Raw genomic sequence first — 19,957 nt, forward strand, 5'->3', positions numbered from 1 at the left:
TAGCTCCCACGAAAATCTAGTTTAGAAGGAAAAAAACCTTATCCCAAATGTTTTCTTATCCTGAAACGTATCAAAATATCACTTGCTTCGTATTCCAGCTTCTGTGAAAATGCGGGAAAACTGCTTGCCACATCACACCCGTAGAAATGACAGCAAGTGGCCAAATCACGTTTGGAAGGCGCCCAAGCAGAGGGCGTTTGGGGAAGTTTGTAGAAAGAACAATCTGTAGTAGTGGCTCAGAAAATGAACAGTGCACATTTTTTTGTACAGATGAGAACTGTAGAAATGACCTGAATTTGCAGGAGGGATTTTGCAAACAGGGGTCCTGCCAGGGGCGGGGGTCGGAGAACCAGCTTCAGCATCAGGGGAACTGGTCGGGGCTGTGCCACCATCGCTGCTGTCCCACTGGGAGTGTAGGGATGTCATGGGCACGTCCCGATGACCACAGAGGCTGCGTGTAGATCAGGCTGTAAAAGGAAAATGTTGACCCCCAAGACAAGACGTTGGGATCTTGCCGGGGTTACGGTCGGGGTGCAGCGGGAGGGGAGGCGGCCGGGCGCTGCGGGGGCGCACCCCGGGCCCTTGGGCAACACTGCGGTCACAGGGGGTGACACGGGGTGGCACAGGGGGCAAGGAAAGCGCCTGTGGGGCGTGCGTGTGCGGCAGCGATGGCCATCGGAAGGAAGGGAGGGGGCGACGCAGGGTGTGACACAGAGGGTGACAGCAGCGGGAGGGGCGCGGGGCCGGGGGGCGGTGGGAAGCGGCCCTGGCCGCCGGGGAGCACCGGGCGCCGGTGGCCGGGAGGCGGGGCGGGGGCGGGCGGTGCTGCCCAGGTAGCGGGGCGGGCCGGCGGGCTCCCCGCGCCGCTCGGGTTAACCTGGGCGGGCCGCGCCGCCGCTCTTCCCGTCTGGCTCGGCCCCCGCCGCGGGAAGTGGGAGCCGGGGCCGCGCCGCCGGAGCCATGGACGGTCCCGCGGCCCCGCTGCGCTGCCGGCTGCTCCTCGCCGTCTGCTGGGCGGCCGCCGCGGGGACGGCGGCAGGTAGGGGCGGCGGGGGAGGGCACGGCGGGACCACCGGGCTCGCCCCGCCGCGGGGCCGCTCGCTGCCGGCCTGCCCGGGGCCGGGACACGCGTGAGGAGGCGGCGGCGGGGGGCGCGGGCGGCGGCGGCGGAGGCTCGGGGCACGTCGCTCCGCGCGTTTCGGTGAAATACGTTCTTTTTGTAGTAGAAACGGCCCCGCAGCGCGTCAGCGGAGCCGGCGGTGCGCCCTGCCGCTCGCCGGGCAGAGGGGCGGCGGTGCTGGGGACTCTGCCCCTCCGCAGCGCAGCCTTTGAGAGGTGGGCAGACGGCGCGTGAGCGCTTCTCTGGGGCTGCCGGGGCTGCCTCTGCCGCCGAAGCCCACGCCGAAGCCCACCGCCCTCCTGCCCCGCGGGGGCCCGGCGCGGCAGCGGTTTGCGGGGGGCGCCGGCCGCGAGCGGTTCCCCCCCAGGGGGCTTCGGCCGCGCCGTTGCCGGCCCTTGCAGCTCCCACGCTTTTGGCAGCGCGGACCTTTAGTTGCGGGAAAGATGCGGTTGTGCCGGGAAGGGTTGGGCAAGAACCGGGGCTCGAAGCTTTGTTAGTTCTGTCTTTGCTGGTGTGCAAAAATACACTTGCGGGCATCAGAGGTTCGCTGTTTTCCAGCTGGCTGCAATTCGTTTGATAACGATGAAATCACCCTCCAGAAAATAAAGGAGGGCAAAATACAGATACAAGTTTTACAACACTTCTATGATACGTGATGTTGATGATTTCCTCATCACGGCTTTTCGAAATGAAATGTTGTCTGGGCAGGATTGCCCCAGTTAATCCCTGGTGGTTGCTGCTGCGTTTTATTTTCTTAGAAGCTTCACCGTGGCTTTGTTTTTTAAAAATGAAATAGTGTCTTGCCTATGTTTTGTAGTTGCTCTTTGAGTTGTTCTGCTAAATTGCTGTAGCAATGAGATTTTAGTAACAAAAGTATTAGCCTCTATGTATATTTTATACAACAAAAGTACAAGACTGGCCAAGCCTATGAGTGAAAGCAAATCTTCAGCTGAATGTAATGTTAAAGCCGTGGGCTTTAGAGCTTCAGGATTGTATAGATTAATCTAAAACGTACTAGATTTGAACTTCTGTGCTAATACAGTTCATTAATTTATTTATAAACCTTGAATATTCCTACTTCTTTGTGTGGTTAGAAATCTGCAAGCTTAAATGCAATTAATCCTAATCAGACCTATTAAAAGGAAACGTGTAGAACTTCAGAATGGCAATCAGGGATGGCAGTGTAAATTTTTGAAATGGTTTGTGACTCTTGTAGGTAATAAAAAGTTTGATCACGAAAAGACAGAATGCTTGGAGCTGTGCAGTCTTGTTGAATAAATATTATTTTTTGTTGGGTTTACATGATCTAAAGGACATGTCATTTGCAAACTTAACCCGATGCTGTTCCTGAAACCACTCGTATGTTTGTTAGTGGAACAGGTGATAGGCAGAGAAGATCTGGCTAGGTTCAATTTTCTTGGGGGAGACTGTATTTTTGTAAGAACAAAGTTTTCTTCTCTGCTCCTGAGGTCAGCTGTAAAACTGAATAAACAAACAAAAACTTCCCAAAAGTTCTAATTACTCAAAAAAGCTAAGCATGTTTAGGCTAAAACAGTAAATCCTAGTAATTTTCTGTGCAAGCATGCATGATCGACACATACATGTGGGCACCCAGCGGGTGATGGTGGCCATTCTCTGCTACTGCCTGGCCTTGAACTACGCAAAGGTCTGAGAAAGCTCCAGGAGTTTGATGAACTTTCTTCAAGCTTTGGCAGCTCTGTCTCTTGGGAAATGTAAGATAATAGTGACGTGGATGCTTTGAGCAGATTTCTTGCTGAAATAAGCTGTTTTGCCTTTCCATCTGCACTCTTCCTTGTGCTAGCAGAAGGAAACGGTGCTGCACCGTGACTCAGATGGGAAAACTGATCTTGGTGGAATTATTCTGCTCTTTCCCAAATGCTGGAGCAGGTTGAGCCTGGCTGTTGGGATGAGAAAGTTTCCTGGGATGAGCAAGACCTGCAGTGCTAGTTGATATCAGTTTGAGGTTTGTGAAACTACTGCGTAACAAGGGTACTTTCCACAGACTAATAGGTGGTGGTGCCTCGGTGATGTTACCTGTAGATACTTTTGAGAAGCAGTCTCGTTTGGCCTCTTATTTAACATCTAATAGTACACATTAGAATAGCCCTTTAGAAAAACAAAATTCACTGACTTTCATTTTCTTAGGGAATTACCAACTGGGTTTTTTTTTTTTTCTAGAATTGGAGTCTGACACATACTTTAAGTTTTCCAGGCAGTTTTCTAATTTTTTGTTTTCTAATGCAACCTTTAAGCTGTGTGACTGGGTATTGAGTAGGCTGTGACTCAGTGCACAAGAGTAAGGAAGGGTAAACGCAGAAATGGATTTATCCCAGCAACTATCTCTGAGTCATGGCTCTTCCTTTGCTTCTACATGGCTTCTGGAGAGGTGAAAAAATGTACTGCTGAAGTGTGCCAGCAGTAAATTGCCACTTGTCCCACACTGGTTTTGCTCACTGTGCTAGGGCATAGCATTAAAAGTTTAATAGGTGAGTAATTGAAAAAGCATTGTGGTTTCTTTGTTGTTTTTTTAACATTCTCGGTTTTGCTTGGTTTGGGCTAAATTGTGGTTCTGACTGTTGCTTGCAAGATGCAATCACTTGTTTTTTTAAAGTTTTCTCTCTAAAACTGCATTGATGGGTTATTGTCGGGTAGAATAAAGTATTAATTGCTCCACAAAATATGTGTGCTACTTTTCCTAAAGTTTCAGCATGTGTGATGCAAATTCACAGTGGAAAAGACATGAAAAATGAGACTTATCTTCCCTCCACAAGCATAAGTTTCATTACCACAGCCACTATATTGTTGTATGCTGCGATTTCTTAAAAATTACTTTTCAGTGATTTTTTTTGAGTGTGTGCATTTCTTATAATTATTTAAATAATTGATGGACTGAGCAAGAATAGTAGAAATAATTTAGTGGGCAGTAGCTTAATCTGATAGCAAATATGAGCTGAGAAAGTTGAGGAGTCATTTGTGTTCTTTTCTGTTGGAGCGTTAAAAATCTGTCAGTAGTACAAAAGGTAAAATGTGGACCAACAGGATTGTGACACCGATAACTTCTTTCTTTTAGGAGCAAAAGTTCTTCCACCTCCATCCAACCTGGACTACTCATTTATCCAAATCTGCACCCTGAACTGGACATGGAACCCCCCAGAGAACGTCAGCAGTAGCTGTGACCTAGAGTATTCCAGTGACATTGTGATTGGTGAGGTCCTTCAGCACAAAAGAGTGAGTGCATCACCTCTTTAAACTTTGCTATGCTCCGGTAAATGTCTCGTTGTGATAAAACTCTGTGTGTAAGCATATGAATATGTATCTATATATAACAATACAGTTTTAATATAGCCTGTAATTCTTGTCATGGGATCAAAACCTCAAAAATGAGTCATACCAGTATGTGGGATCTTCAGGTCAGAAAAATCTGCCTGTTGCTCTCTGATAATTGAGCTGCTACCGATAACACAGAACTACCATAATAATAATAATAATGTGAAAACTCTTGTTTCAGTCTTTGCTTATGCAGCTTTCTAGGAAAAATAAAACATATGCAGGGCAGTCTGCATCCTTAGGACTTGAAAGGGAATTTGCAAAGGCTATTCTCCTTTGCTTTGAACTCAGTTTAAGAAAGAGGTGTGCACCTTAGCCTTGGTGTAGCTGTGATCTGACAGCTTTTGTCTTCTGGAGGTAACGCCAAGCATGGTGCTCCCACGTTTGCCCTGGCCCTGCGCTTACGATTAGTCATGGGGGTTGTGTTGCAAAGGCAACGTGGAACACATTTGTGTCCTGGAACAGAAATTGTAGAACTTGTTTGGTTTGGGCATTTGTTTTCCATCTGTGTCAGATGGTTTGCAAGCCCAGATGTGATCCCTGGTGTGGATTAGCAAGTGTTTGGTCAGGACCAAGAGCAGCATTGCCATGGTACCGAAGGAGCTGTAGGACATTTTTACCATTTATTGCTGGTGAGATGATACACTGTCAGCCTCTAATTCTAACCCATGAGAATCTGAAGCCTTGAATAAACAAGTGTGGGGTCAGCAGCACCGCTATTTCAGATACAGTTAAAATCGATACAGAGCCTCTTGGAACAGCCCGTTGTTGAGCCCTGTTACGGGTTTATGGCCTGAAGTTTGCCATGGCCTCGGTGCGGTGACTGCCGTAGTCTTTCTGACAGCTCCAGGATATCCTGAGCTTGAAGTAACACTGTGATCCTTCAAACACCTGAACTTATTTAATGGCTTAACACTGCTAAAAGGGTGGTATTTCATTTTTGACACCCCTTTCTCTACTGATCTTAGCTGGACCTTTAGATGAGCCAGTTGAACTTGTGAACCCAACAGAAACCTATTTACCTTTTCATTAACCAATGAGCAAGTTGAAAGTCTGCTTGGTTAACGAGCTGAATGAGTTTGTGGAAGGGTCTAATGGACGTTAAGGTCAGCAGCAGTGAAAGAGCTGTGGGACAGCAGTTTCACATGACAGGATGGAACAGACTGTGCATCATCTGGGTGCATCTTTTTTGCACGACAGCTGGTAGAACCTAGTTTGTCCATTGCTATTTAATTTCCTTGCCCTCTTGTTAGTGCCAATATTATTTTCTTTTTTTTAATACACAAGTGGTTACACCATTTCTTGGTCGTAACAAAGATATTTTTTTTTTATTTTTTTAATCCTGTTTCCAGTTAAATAAAAGGCATCCCCCTAGCCCAACAAAAGATGCTCAAGAAACTATGGTAAAAGGGTAAGCCTTTTTCTCATACAAAGACAAACTGTCTTCTGAAAATGGAAGGTCATGGACTACCTGGGCCTGATGTGGTATCACTGTATTTAATTGCTGTTTGTGGATTTGCTTTCATTTTCTTTTTCTTTTGCTGCTTAAATCCGTGTCCACTCTTCTTATTGCTTTTGGTTATGTCTTCAAATGTTCCTTCTTATGTTTGTCATGCGCTTATGTGCGCACACACAGAGGAAGGTGCCAGGTTAGATCTGTAAGCTCTGTTTGTATAGCTGTAGTATAAACACGCTCATTTTGCGTTATCCATGAAGACTTACTCTAGGATCATTTTCCCCCACGTTATACTTGTTCTTTGATCTCTGTGTGGCCTTTGCTCGTGTCTACAGCTTGCTGAAGTAGAAGTAGTTTTCCTTCGACTTCTGAGTCTGCCTGATAAGGAAAAAGAAAAGCCAGGTGATGCTGAGGCTTTCCACGTTGTCAGACACTTGTTTCATTTGGCTTTGAGCTCAGACTTTGAGGGCCTGTAACACATTCTTCCATTCGTAGTAATTCCCGTGGGTCTGATGTGGTACACCAAATGTTCTGGTTTTCTTCCCCCTTTGAAACCCAGGAATGGAGTAAGAGTCGCTTCCGTGTGACAGATACGTCCTTGAATGAGGAAATGCGTTTCAAAGTGAGAAGTGAGTGCAAGTACGGTAATGTCAGCGAGCCCAGCCGGTGGGTGGAGACCTCCCTTCTGCCCAAAGGTAACACATGCAGCAGCCAGACCTTGGGACAGACCTGGCTTGGCCTTGTTTTCTCTGCTATTATAGCAAAATATTGCAGAAATACGTCATGGGGAGATACCAGACACAAGGGTTAGCTCAACTGACGGAGCTTCAACAGAGCGATTCAATTATCCTACATTTAAACATAAACAGTCTTCTGATGCTTAAAAAAATTATGGGGAAGCTTGTAAAATGTAAATGCTCTTCCAAGACGTTTAAATGATTTTTGTGGTTCCTGTCATTCTTGTCCCTGCTGTGCTGTGGTTATGGGACAAGAGATAACTTCGGTTGTATTAAGCCTCCTGACTTTGTAACTTAACACCTAAGTCGCTTTATTTTGTATGATTTTCTGTACAAGCAGAAGTCCCTAAAGTAACGTTACCGTTGTAAATGAGAGAGCGATGAATCTAGCAAATTTAGCAACCTGTCGAATAAATAAATGACTTGAATAGTTATAGTAGGGTTTGCTCTTTTTCAAAGGAGGTGACTAGGGTCTACAAAACTGTGCATAGCAAAATGAATAGAGGAAAAACATTTTTTTGTTTCTAGACACCCAGAAGCAAGGGATCCGTAGCAAAATTGTTAGGAAGCAGACTGTAAGGGATAATATATTCTTCTGGATGCTGGAAGCGAGGAGGTACAGCAGTAGAGCCTCTTGCCTTGAGTAGTAAAAGTCTGTCTGACCCAAGAGTGTGACTTGATGTGGATGAAAACCGTGTGCAGACAGGAGAATCTGAGATCTTACCAGGCTTGTCTGTCGGTCTGTCAAAGGGGTATTCTGGGAACCCTGGGAAGTGGATCATTAGGACAGCATGTACTTAACAGGCCGGGGCTTTTAAAAGTCCGCTTGCAGATAAAATATTTTTCAATGCCCCTTCTAATAGGAAGACTGCTTCATTTTCCTATACTATTAGACAGTTGCTGCTTCAGGGAGAATGCAGGCTGGGAAGTAGATGGTAGCTGGGCGTTTGCTATCAATAAAAGCCTGGACTGTTGGTAAAATTAGCATGCCTTTTACTTTCAGTTCATGGAGATGTTGTTACTTGTTACAAGGAAAAAATATCTAATATGCTGTAATGTGATAATAAAGAATTTGTACAAAAATGCAAGATTGAATATGAAAGACTTGTTCCGTAATTGCTCTGCCTGGGAGATACATTGACATCTCTATTCACAATTGCTATGTACTCCTTTGTACTTACCCTGAAAACCCAAGTTACAGAATGTATGTTAAAGAGGTTCAATGTCTAGAGGTATATGGGTGTCAACTAAACATTGAACTTACCCGGTGTTGCTTTTGTCCATGTTTAAGTTCTACAGGTATTTCCATATTCAGAATACTCAGAAACCTAATACTGTATCTGGAGAAGATAACTGTAATTAAATGCTGACTGGTTTTCATGTTGATGGCTGTAATAACTATAACAAAGCTAAGTGCTATCCCTATAACTGCCAGTGACTTTAACTCCTTTCTAAAGTAGCTGTAGTTTAAGAGAACAAAATATTTTCCTGGCACAACACCTTGTCCTTAGCATCAGGTAACTCAGACATGGTGGAAACTGGGATTTGCTGTTATGATTAGCTTGCATTCAAAAGTTCCTCTGCTAAGATTTCAGTTGTTGCAAGCAATAAACAACTGGAATTCATCATTTGCTGTGCTGAGATAGGCAGTGCAGCCTGAGAGGTAACCCACCTTTGCCTTCCAGACAGTTTCAGTTCTGTAAAATGGGATGTTTTACTTCTGGAAATGGGGGAGAAGACTGCCCTAGCAAAATAAGAGACCTTTCCAACTTGCCTTGCAGGTATTCCAGGCACTGCTGCTGTTGACTTGAGCTGCATTTGGCACAATTTGGAGTACATGGTTTGTACATGGCGCCCTGGGGAGAACACAAGCAGTGATACCAATTATACGTTGTTCTACTGGTTCGTATGATGTTTTTATTCTCAACTCTGAAGTGCTTTAGTGCTGATCTTTAGTTTTACGTTACACATTTTACTTGTCTGCTTCCTGTTGCTTTGCAAGGTCCCAGGGCATTGTGTACAAATCAGTGTTGTGTCCTGTCCAACAGAAAAATTCACGGGGCCAAAGGGTGGCCGTTGCTGAGTCTCTTTGGGAAGTTGATATAACTATTATATGAAGCACTGGCAGCTTCTGTAGCTCACTGTAAAAACAGCTATTGCTTTCTAATTTTTTTCTAATTGTGGATTCAAAGAGGGAAGAATTGAGAACTGAGCTAGACTCATGTATTAGTTGCTTTCTTTGCAGCCCAACAAACACGTGCTGTTTAAGTCAGAATCACTCACTAATGTATGTGTTAGCTCTTGAGTCATTGGAAAATGGTATGAAAGCACTAATAACACTTGGCAGTACTTTCGCTTGTGTCTTCAACGTCATAAATAACTGATTCACCTTGAAAATTATGGAGAATATCTTTTTATCATCATCCCTGCTTGCCAGCTGACTGCTATAAATAGACTTGTTCCAAAGAAACAGAGTTGTGGTGTGAGCAAAACCTTGGCATCAAGATCTGTGTATGCTAATCTATGCATACTTCTGCATGCCGATGGGGCTTGTGAAATGCCAGGCTGCATTAGCTTCTATAGAAATATTGGAGGTTTTTTTCTGAAAGCTTCTTGTAGTTTTAAATTGGCTTTCTGTTATCTGAACTAAATAAACTTTTTCCTCTTCCTCTCCAGTGGCAGTCTCACAGGCTTAATGCATTTGGGTGGCAGACAGCAGAAAACTTGCTGCTTCTGTTAAATGTGGAGAGGACTGTTCTCTCTCTAGGCTGCTACTCAAAGAAATCTTTTCTTTGTTATAAGAACAGTACCAATGAGGTGTTGAAGATATGAATTTCTGGGTATATGGATACTTACTGGAGTAATGTTTTAGATTAGAGCTATGTATTTTCAACTTACCCCTGAATTTTAATGAAAGATGTAGCTGTAGTGACAGCAAAGTGTTTTAATTCATGCTGCTTAGAAAGAAAAATGCTCATTTTTAAAGCTGAAAACAAAGGAAACCCTTGATTTTTTTATTTTTTTTTGACTGGAAGATACATTTTCCATAATGCAGGTGAGGTGGTTTTTTTGGTTTCGTTTTCGTTTTTCAGAAACGAATGAACAATTACCTGAAAAGTTATTGCTTGCTTCCATTTTATATTCTTCTTGATACTTTCCTCTTAAACGCTGTCTTTTCATGCAGCATGAATGTGAATGTAACATTAGCTTAGAACAAACAAATCCAGCCAGTGCACAGTGATACTTGCTGAAGTGGAGGCTTAGGAAAGCAGGTTGATGGATCTGCACGTTGCTCACTGTTCTGAATGCCTCCCATCTTCATCAGCCCCAGGGTCGGGAGGTGAGAAGGGGGGATAAAAAAGGGGTCTGTCCTGACTGTTTTGGCTTCCCCAGCCCATGTGTGTTGAGATGTGAGGTAGGAAAACGTCACTCCTATTGTGCTCCTAAATGAAGCTCTAACTGAGTCTATATCGCTGTTAAATAAATTTTAAAAAAATAATAATCTGTTTTCTCAGGAGGAAAAGCTACTGGCATGTTTTCACTGGGACTTGGGGAACGGAGAGAAGCAAGGAAGAAAGTTTGTCATAGCTTCTCTGTTATTAGAAGTGAATACTGACATTTTGAAAAGCAAATGCAGGCAGTTGGTGAATCTCAACTGTCTCAAGCAAGAGCTGCAATACGTGGGCATAGCTGAAGGAGATGGATTAGCTTGTTCTAGCACAGAAGTGAAATTCTGTTGATGGGAGGTGATCCAAATTAGTTTGCTTTCTGAACACTTTTTTCCTCAGAATTGTTTTCCAATTTTGAAAATGTGAACCAAAGCTGAAAGCAGCTGTTATTTTTGATGCTGTGACATAAAGCAAACCTGCCTCTCTTTCTGCTACTTGACACTTTTAAAAAATAATGTTCTTTCTAAAGCTTGAGATAAATCAGAAGCTTCTGACTTTGCCTAGCTTTACTTTTATAGTACAGCTCTAATGCAAGATTAATCTGTAGAATTTTTAACACAGGTTTGAAAACAAGCCTGCCCCTTGCTGTCCTATTCTTTTGACATTAAAAAAAAATATTTTTATTCCCATAGGTTTGATGGTTTGAAAGACCATAAGAAGTGCAGTAACTATTCTATGCATCAAGGAATCTCTGGATGCACTTTCAATCTTAGCTTCCCAAAAGTCACCAGCACTTACCCAGCTATAAGTATTTTGATTAGAGATGATTCTGAAGAAATTAGGCCTGTGTGTGCAAGTAAAAATCCTACCACCCTTGGTAAGTTTAACACCACATTATAAAAAATAATAAAACCCCCAAATTTACTAGTATATTGTTGTGTTTGGAAAGCTTGCACCTCCTAAGCTGTGGATGAGACAATATGTTTGCATGTTAGATGCTCCCATCTTCTGTTGATCTTTGATTTGGGAATTATATAGACAGGGTTTGCTTTTCAGGAGTGGAGGGATATTTGGGGAGTTCGGGGGTCATTTTCCATTCATTTTTACTCTTATTCTTTACTGGTTTTTATTTTTTCTTGACTTTTTGGTGGTGACTTTTTCCTTTCTGTTCCTAAACTTGTATTAAATGTAGTAATATGCAATACAGGACTTGAACAATTTTTGTAAACAGTGTGATACACTTTTTAACTAATTCTTCCTTTTTGCTTTTCAGTAAAACCTGCTACACCGAGACAAGTTATGCTGTCAAAGATTAATGATGAAATATATCTAGAATGGAGTGAATCAGACACCTTCCCAGAAAATTGTTTATTTTATGAAGTTGAATATCACAATGGAGATTTGGACACAGCTCAGATAATTAAAGTAATTTTTCATTACTTACAGTTAACTGTGATTTCTTTCCTAGGTATCTCTTCTAATTTGTGTTGCTATATTCACAGTAATGCAGAATTTGCTGTTTAAAAATGAAAAATTGTGTATGCTGCATGTGAATGAGTCTGGTGCACTAGGTGGAAGTGTTGCGTGGACCTAAGATTTTTCTCCCGTACAGAAGGTTTCTGGCAGTGATATCTATACACCACAGTTCACACGAGTCTTCTGAATCCTTGCCATCGTTTGTTAGGGCAAAGCCGTAACGTGTAAGAACAGTCCGATACAGAAGTATGTACTGAAGTAAACAACATTTATCAGGAAAGACACAATGGTGCATGTACTTGTTTGCTGCTCAGTGATACAGGACTCTGGTCTGTTGGTGTTGGGTTTTCTGATTGTTGGTCTGCGCTTGGTCATATGACTGCCTTGTTCTTGAATGGAGTGACTTGATTACCAGAAAGCAAAATTATTTTCTGGTGCACATAAGAACACAGAATGTTATACAGAAAAGCAAGGGGGTGAAAACACTGAGAATGGGGGCAGGGCGTGGAAAAAAGGAAAAAGCAAACGGGGAGAAAAAGTGCACTCTGAGATATGCTGATTTTAATGTACATATAAAAAGCATTGAGTTCAGTGTCTGGATATACTCATGCCTGTATCTGCATAGCAAAAGTGACTGTACTGTTTGATCAGAATGGTTAACAGCCTGATAAATTTCAAAGTAAGGTGGTAGTCTTCTCCTATGGCATATATTTAGTTGTTTGCCCTACCCTAAATTTACCAGACTCGAATAATACCAACTTGTCTCGTGAATCTGGCATTTTGGATCACAAGTAAGTGAAGTTCTATCCCATCTAGGGTATGTGTCTCTGTAGAGGTATCACAGAAGACTTCAGTGTGGTTGAAGTTAGATCAACATTGCTGCCCTGACAGAGAGGGAATGGCAGCATATATCTAAGATGTTTCTCAAAAAAAAAAAAAGGCACTATTCCAGATGCTGAGTCTTAGTTTAATCATTGATGCCAAATGCTGTGTGATAGAAGTAGCAGTGAACAAGAATAAATCTTAGGTTTGGAATCTGTTTAGGCAGTCTGTGCTGGTTAAATGCCACTATGTCCTTTTTTGTGGAGTACAGTATTCACAAAAAGATCTTCCATCAAAACATTCAGGGTACGTTAACTGCACAATGGAAACAGGCTTGTAAATGACTGAGAATGGTAATTAATTTGCTTTGTGAAATTACTAACATTTCTTTTTACCTTAGGTTGAAAATAATTATATGTCAATGCCTAGTGTTGATCGTAGCAGCAAGTACATCTTCAAAGTGAGAGCAAAACCAAAGCCTGAGTGTTACAGCAGCAAGCTCTACAGTGACTGGAGTGAAGAAAAGAGTGTTGGTGAGAGCAATCGTTCCTGCAATCTGCTGCACCTTATTCTTAATCTGTAAAGCATCAAATACCTTTTGTCTGCTAAATAAACGGGAGTCAAAGATCACCTCCCTAGATCTATTTAATTTTACTTACAAAGAGGGCAGGAGAGTTCTAGCCCTTCAGCAGTGTCATCAGTTACTACCTGTACTGCTATATATGTTGACGGGGTTGCCATCTATATAGTTGTGCAATCACCCCTTTCCAGTGCTGTCAGTTTTTAAGCCTTGAGTCTTGCTGGTTATGCATTTTCCTGCCAAATGTATCTACATCACAATATCATGCTTTGAAAAATGAGTCGTTGCCTACAAAAGTGCTAGTGTATTTGAAAAACATTCAGTCTGTGAACAAATTAGAGAATTACTTAATTTGCTGTCATAAAAAGCCTCTCAAAATATCCCTAAGTTTCTAAAATTTTTGTTTTCCTTTTCCAGGTGAGAAGGTGGACTCTACATTCCATTTCGTTTTAATAATCACCATTCCATTAATAGTAGCAGTATCTATGATAATTCTGCTTGTTTATCTAAAAAGGTAAATAACAGTCTCTCTTTATTTGCAATCCACTAATTCTGATCGGTCTTTGACTAGTGTTACCTGCAAGAGAGAAGAATTGTAACTGTCCATGATGTGGCATGTTTCAGTAGCATCTCTTTTAGCCGGAACAGTATTGCATAGCAAAAATGGCAGCACCATTGTGCCTTAGTCGTTAGAATTAGCTTTACAGACTATACAGATGCTGTGATTGCACTTGGGTAATGTTGCTTATATCTGCTTACAGTTAGATTCTTGTTGCACAGCTATTGCATCCCGTCTCTTTCAGCAATGAAGTCTAAATTAAAAATTAGGCTTATATGTAAAGTATATTTTACCAGATTTTTGTAAAAAAGTCTACATTTGCTGCTCTCTTTGTCAAGAGTGAAAGTTATCTAGCATCTGTTTGTGTGAATATTCCCATTTCCTTTTGGTTTGGGGAGTAAAAATAAGAATTGGATACAGTTACACAGAAGTGAAGGCTGGCCAGTGATGCCAAAGCTGACTCCACAAATTTTCTTGACTGCACCCACGTATGACTCTGAAATGGTGATTTTTAAATTAATATATCTTTTATCGAAATCTTCTGGTTTTAATTTTCTGAAGGCTGAAGATACTAATTCTCCCACCAATTCCGGACCCTAGAGAAATTCTTAAGCGCATGTTTGGAGAGCAGAACGAGGATTCCCAGGTCAGTAAGAAGCTGTTGGGCCAACTAATCTATTGAACTGGAATCTGTAAGCTTCCAGTTTCCTTCTTCCTAATACGTTTGTCTAAAACCAAACTGTATGGAAGTAAGCACGTTGTATGAAGATTAAGTATTTACAATAGTAAGAGTTGTTCAGAAACAATTATCCAAAGCTGAGGGGATTTTTTTTTTTCCCCCTCAAATTGCATATACCTTTATAAATACGTTGGTAGAATTGCATTATTCTGTTAGTTCACAGACTGCTAGTCTCTTAAATGTGTTTTGGGTTGGATTTTTGGGGTGAGGGTTTTCTGGTTGTTGTTTCTGGGGTTGTTTGAGGGGGGATTAGTGGTTTTGTTTTGGGGTGGTTTATTTTTTTGTGTGGTGTGGGGTTTGGTTGGTTGGGGTTTTTTATTGCAACTCTGTTAAACTACTTCTCCTGAACATTCAAGTCTTTCTCCTCTAGTTGCTGATATTTATGATGCTGGATAAAGCTATTCGTATCTGACTTCCATCAACTTGTAGTTTTGGCACTTTCACATTTATCAGTTACCTATAAAGTAAATCAGGACATTTAGCTTGTCATTGGCGAAAGAGCAAAACTAACTATAGTTGCTTCAGGGTTTGGTTGATGAAAGACTGACTATGGGCAATTATTTCAGCAAAAATAAACATAATGCTGATTATGGAAAGTCTTATTTCTGAACAAATTTTAACTCAGCAGCTCTTTATGAAATTCTCGAGGGAAGTACACTGACAAGCCATAATTCAAACCCGGACATGAGGCAACATTTGTTGTTCCCTGTGGTCCTGTTCATATGCGGTCCTCGTATGGAAGGGACCTTCTGACTCACTGTGGCATCTCAAAACTTGTGCCACCTGTGAAACATTTGCAGAGGATAATGACTGTCTGGGTATCTGGTGCTGCATGTGCATTGCATGTTCTCAGTTGAATAGGAGTTGCAGGAATTGCTTGCTTCCTGAAAGTAAGTCTCCTTTTCAGGCCTAGGCTTCCCAATTGCAAATGGAGTCCAAAATCCAGAAAAATTCCCTTTTTCTACGGGGGCATTCCAAGTTCACCTAATAATAAACTAGAACTATGTGGAAAGCATAGAATCATTTAGTTTGGATTGTTTACCCAGCGCTGCCATGGCCACCACTAAACCATGCCCCGAAGTGCCACATCTTCACATATTTTAAACACCTCCAGGGATGGTGACTCCACCACCTCCCTGGGCAGCCTGTTCCAGTGCTTGACAACCCTTTCAGTGAAGACATTTTTCCTCCTACCCAATCTAACCCTCCCCTGGTGCAACTCGAGGCCGTTTCCCCTTGTCCTGTCGCTCGTTACCTGGGGGAACAGACCGACCCCCCCTGCCTACAGCCCCTGCCAGGGAGCTGCAGAGAGCGGTCAGGGCCCCCCTGAGCCTCCTCCTCTCCAGACCAGCCCCCCCAGTCCCCTCAGCCGCCCCCCACCAGCCTCGTGCCCCAGCCCCTTCCCCAGCCCCTGCCCGGCTCTGGACACGCTCCAGCCCCTCCACGTCCCCCTGGCAGTGAGGGGCCCAAAGCTGAACACAGGATTCGAGGGGCGGCCTCACCAGTACCACGGATAGGGGCCTCCTAGTTCAATATATAATATATAATAATACATATTTCAGCATGTATTGGCCTTTATGGGACTAAGGCGGGACTCTCAGCCATGGGGATCATAAATATGGTAGCTGTTACGCTTTGTCGTGCCTTGACAAGTGCTTTGTGACTGCCCAAGTAATGCTATGTTCTTGCCTCAGTATTATCTTGATCTTCTCTGTGTGCTTAGTGTCTCAGTGAAAAATTTACTAAGCACGTACATCCTCACTTGTACATCCTCCTGCCCGAGCTTTGCCCCTAAGCTGTAGTAGGAAGCACTGTTGAGGTGGGGACCAACCTTCAGTCTTCCTCATCTCCAGAGAGGACAACTCTTCCATCAACCAGGCCTAAGCCATGCCCCTAGGAAGCACAGTTTGTTGCCCAGCTACCGTGGCTTTTTCACCGTAATAAAGGCTACGCCTTGTGGAACGGGTCTGTCGTCTTGGGCTGAAAAAACAATGCTCGTCATGAGGAAGTGGTGTTAAAAATGTTGTTGTTCTCTTTCAGAGATGTGCAAAGGATGATCAGGTGCATGCTTACAACAGGTTAATCAAGGAAGAAGAAATTCATTCTTTAATCTTAACAGAAACTCCAGTGTGTGCTAATTCTGAAAACGAAAACTGATAAGCTCTGCTTTATCAGTGAAAGATGAGGAAACTTTCATTCTTGCTCCCGTACCTCAGGTGACAATGTACATGTGAAGGGACCTGCAAGACATTCACCAGCTTTCAGCTTACCAAGTTCCCTCTGAGCCTTACTTCTCTGACGTTCAGAAGACACATTGCGAACAGTGCCCATTCCTCCGTCTCTGCTAGAATACTTGTCTTGGATCATTCGAGATGAGCATGTACATAAATTTCATGTGACTGCATTGCAGCATCTCACATTTTGGCTCCAGCCAGCTCTGCCTTATTACTTGTCATTTGCACTCGTGTTTGTGCCTCATGTTAGACTGTAAATGAGTTTTTTGGAGCAAGCACTGTGACTTCTCTGAAGTATTTGGTTCTGTTTTGCAGCCGGTGGGATGAGGCTCGTTTACAGTAGGTGGCTCATTAGTGCTACTGTGCTGAGCTGCTGCTGGTAGGATGCCAGCACACGGACCGTGTGTAGATAGCCTGTTTCATGTGATCAAGGGCAAGGCGCTTTCCAGAGGGCATTTATGGACTGACCTTCTTACACTTCTGGTTGATGTGTGCCACTGTGGCCTGGTCAAACCCCATAGAAGAGAGTTGTTTTTTCTTTTAAAATGTGTATGGAAAGCCACTCCAGGTTCCTGTTAGCATTCAGACTATTCATAGAAAAGACCTGGTTTTTTAACCTTTCAAGTGCCTGTCCTCGGATGCCTTGCCTTTATGGACTTCTTGAGTTAATTATACTTTGTTTAAGATGATAAATAGAATTTTTTACTTGTGTTACGTAGTGGCAAGTAACTGTATTGAGTCTTACCACACTGATTCTGCTTTGGCCATATTGGCCTGACAACACCCAGTTTTTGGAAGTTAAGTCATCTTGAGTCTGTCCAGCAAAATTACCAAGTTGGATGTGTGACTCTGAGGAGCTGTGGTCAAATTGATTAGCAGGTGCTAAACCACTGAAACCAAATTAATTCAAAGGCTTCAAGACCCATCCTTACTGCTAAGCTGATGGATTTGAAGGAAGAAGGGGTGACAACCTTGACCTTCTTCCAAAGGGATAAGCTTTATTCTTTCTGTGGTGATGAGGTTGTGATTTGAGCTTCCCCTCTAGGAGCTTAGCAATTTAAAACAAGGTACTGATTTGACTTCTAAAAATATTTTTCTTCTGTATGTTAACTTGATGACTTTTTTTTTTATTTTTGTAAATTGTGATTTGATTTGTTAATTTGATGGTTTTGTTTTGAGGTTGCTTTACCCAGCAAAGCTCAACAGATGTTTTCTGGCACAGCTGTGAGATTTCTCTGCTCAGAATTCTGAGCATTAGTTTCTACCCTGTGCTACAAGAGTGTTAACAGCAGTTCCTTAATTGTGCTGGAGGCAGAAAGTAATGCAATGGGGAGAAAGGGATCGGTGCAAGCTGTTTACAGTTAGTGTTCAGGAATTTCTTGCTTCTCCCATTAAGTGCAGACACGTCTGTCAGTGATGTAGTCAGTCTTAGCAGACTGGGAAGAGATGTCCTCAGAAGTTTGCTAGGAACAAATTCTGTAGCCACTAAGCTTTTTAAAGTTTAGCCCTGTCCTCAAACTCCATTCAATCAAAAATCTGAAATTAAATCCTATAGGTTTAGAACATACTGTTCAGCAAAAAGTAGAAATAAAAGCCCTTGGGTTTTAGCTACAAATTTACATCCTTTATACTCTTATATATTCCCTCCCTCTCAATAAATCCAATTCTTCCCTCAGTCCCTACTGAGCCTCAGATAAACAGTTTCTTCCACATCTCTCGGTACCAGAGGTCGAAAGGAGAGAAGACATGTAGCAGAACTAGCAGACCCCATATTAGCTTAAATCTTTTACTTACAATCAGGCTAAAAAAATAAAAAGACGTTATAAAAATTGGTTAATGAAACAAAAGAAGAATAAAACCTCAGGGATTTCAGTGAAATAAAACAAAACTCAGGTTATACAAAGTCAGCTAGCAGCGCTGTCTGGTATTCCAGAGGTAAAGGAATAGCGTGGGGAGAAAGGGTAATTAAATTCCTCTGCCAAGTTCATTCCCTCTCCCCCACAACATGTTTATCGTTATAGTGATATAAATACTTCTCAAATCTACCTCATCTAGAATGTAGCTCATCATAGACCATTAGACAAACAGAAATGTATGATTTCAAGGTAAGTAAGCATAATGGTGTAATATAAAGTTTTGTGGCTTTCAGTATGGTGATCTAGGAAGATGATCCTTGGTGTTTGACCCTAAATTCTCGTGAGTTTTGTTTTGGTGTTTATGTTTAAAAAAAATAATTCATAAAGCCAAAGGAGGGGGGGAACACCAGATGGAAGGTGTTAGACCAAAGGGAAGACACAGATGCAGAGGATGGTTTAGATCACTGTACAGAAATGTTTTGGGTAATTCTTTGTTTCCTGAATAATATTAATTGACACACTTCCTAATGGATGGATTTCCTGACCCTGTGTTTTGGCATGTAAAGTAAGTGTCTGAGTATATTTTCATCTTAGTGTCCTGTTTATAGCTAGGGTATTTTTAGCTTGACGGTTTCCAAGTTTTGCTATAATTTTTTTGTTCTTCATTGCAGTTTCTTGATCTGTAAGTCTGCTTGTTTATATGAATAAATGTTTGTTCATTTATATAAACAATGTTTGAATGTCTTTCAATATAATTGCATTTCGTTCTTGGGTTGAGAAGGTAAACAGAGACAGAAGTGGTGTAATGAGAAGCCATGTTTGAGGCATGCAAAGTGCAGAGTAGAAAATCTTGAGTGTTGCTTTGCCTTCTTCCCTTTCAGAAGTGAACTTGGCCCATGCAATCGGTGGGGAATGCTACAGCTGCTGGTTTTGTGGCTGGGGTAATGAAATGGAGATGGAGCTGTGCACGAGACTGCTGCTGTCACCCTCTGCGTACTCAGTGCCATGCTACTTTCTGGCGTTGGCATGTTTTTTCGTAGTGCTGTAGAGAGTTAATAAATTCTCAAACTAGAATTTGACTGAGGTTGCTGCAGCCTTACCAAACATAGCTCCGGTATTTTATGTGTCTTTGTTAGCTGCTGAAGTCGTTGCAAATGCCAGGTTGCTAAACTGATGAAAGCCATTGCCTAGTTGCTTAGACCCAAACGTGTTCAAGTGCCAAATAAACACGTTAGCAATGGCTTCTTTGAAAGATTCAGAGAAAGCATACTTTGTTCCCTTCAGTTCAGTGAGCAGATCATTCATAATTAAGGCATAAATTGTGACATTAAAAAGCAAGATTGTTTGGATTTTTTTCCCCAGTTCTACAGTTTTGCTGGCAATAGCAAAGATGATTTTAATCACTCCTTATAAGTGATCTTTTCCTATTTTAATACATTATGTTAAATAACTTAAGTTTTGGCCATCCTAGAAAAATTAAACACTTCATTTCTTTTTTGTGAATTTTAATTCAGTTAAAGAATGCCATGAGATAGTTAAAGGAGTCGATAGATGAACACCGAATTGTAAGCCGTGGTGATTCAATGCTTACTAGGCTGAGCTATTCACAGATTGGGTATTTCCATTCACTGGAAAGTATTC

At 42.3% G+C, this 19,957-nt stretch overlaps 1 protein-coding gene across 1 annotated transcript; it reads left to right on the forward strand.

Annotated features, from left to right (window-relative positions):
* The first annotated feature begins 896 nt into the window (after window positions 1–896).
* IL13RA1 (interleukin 13 receptor subunit alpha 1) lies at window positions 897–19,045 on the forward strand. Its single transcript, XM_040613996.1, has 10 exons — window positions 897–1,039; window positions 4,212–4,369; window positions 6,484–6,619; window positions 8,443–8,563; window positions 10,743–10,927; window positions 11,324–11,475; window positions 12,749–12,881; window positions 13,346–13,442; window positions 14,049–14,133; window positions 16,267–19,045. Exons 1-10 carry the CDS (start codon window positions 961–963, stop codon window positions 16,381–16,383), a joined length of 1,263 nt encoding a protein of 420 aa, XP_040469930.1. The 5' UTR covers window positions 897–960; the 3' UTR covers window positions 16,384–19,045.
* The last annotated feature ends 912 nt before the right edge of the window (window positions 19,046–19,957 follow it).

The sequence above is a fragment of the Falco naumanni genome, chromosome 14 (genome assembly GCF_017639655.2).
Source record: "Falco naumanni isolate bFalNau1 chromosome 14, bFalNau1.pat, whole genome shotgun sequence".
In the NCBI taxonomy this organism is placed as follows: domain Eukaryota; kingdom Metazoa; phylum Chordata; class Aves; order Falconiformes; family Falconidae; genus Falco; species Falco naumanni.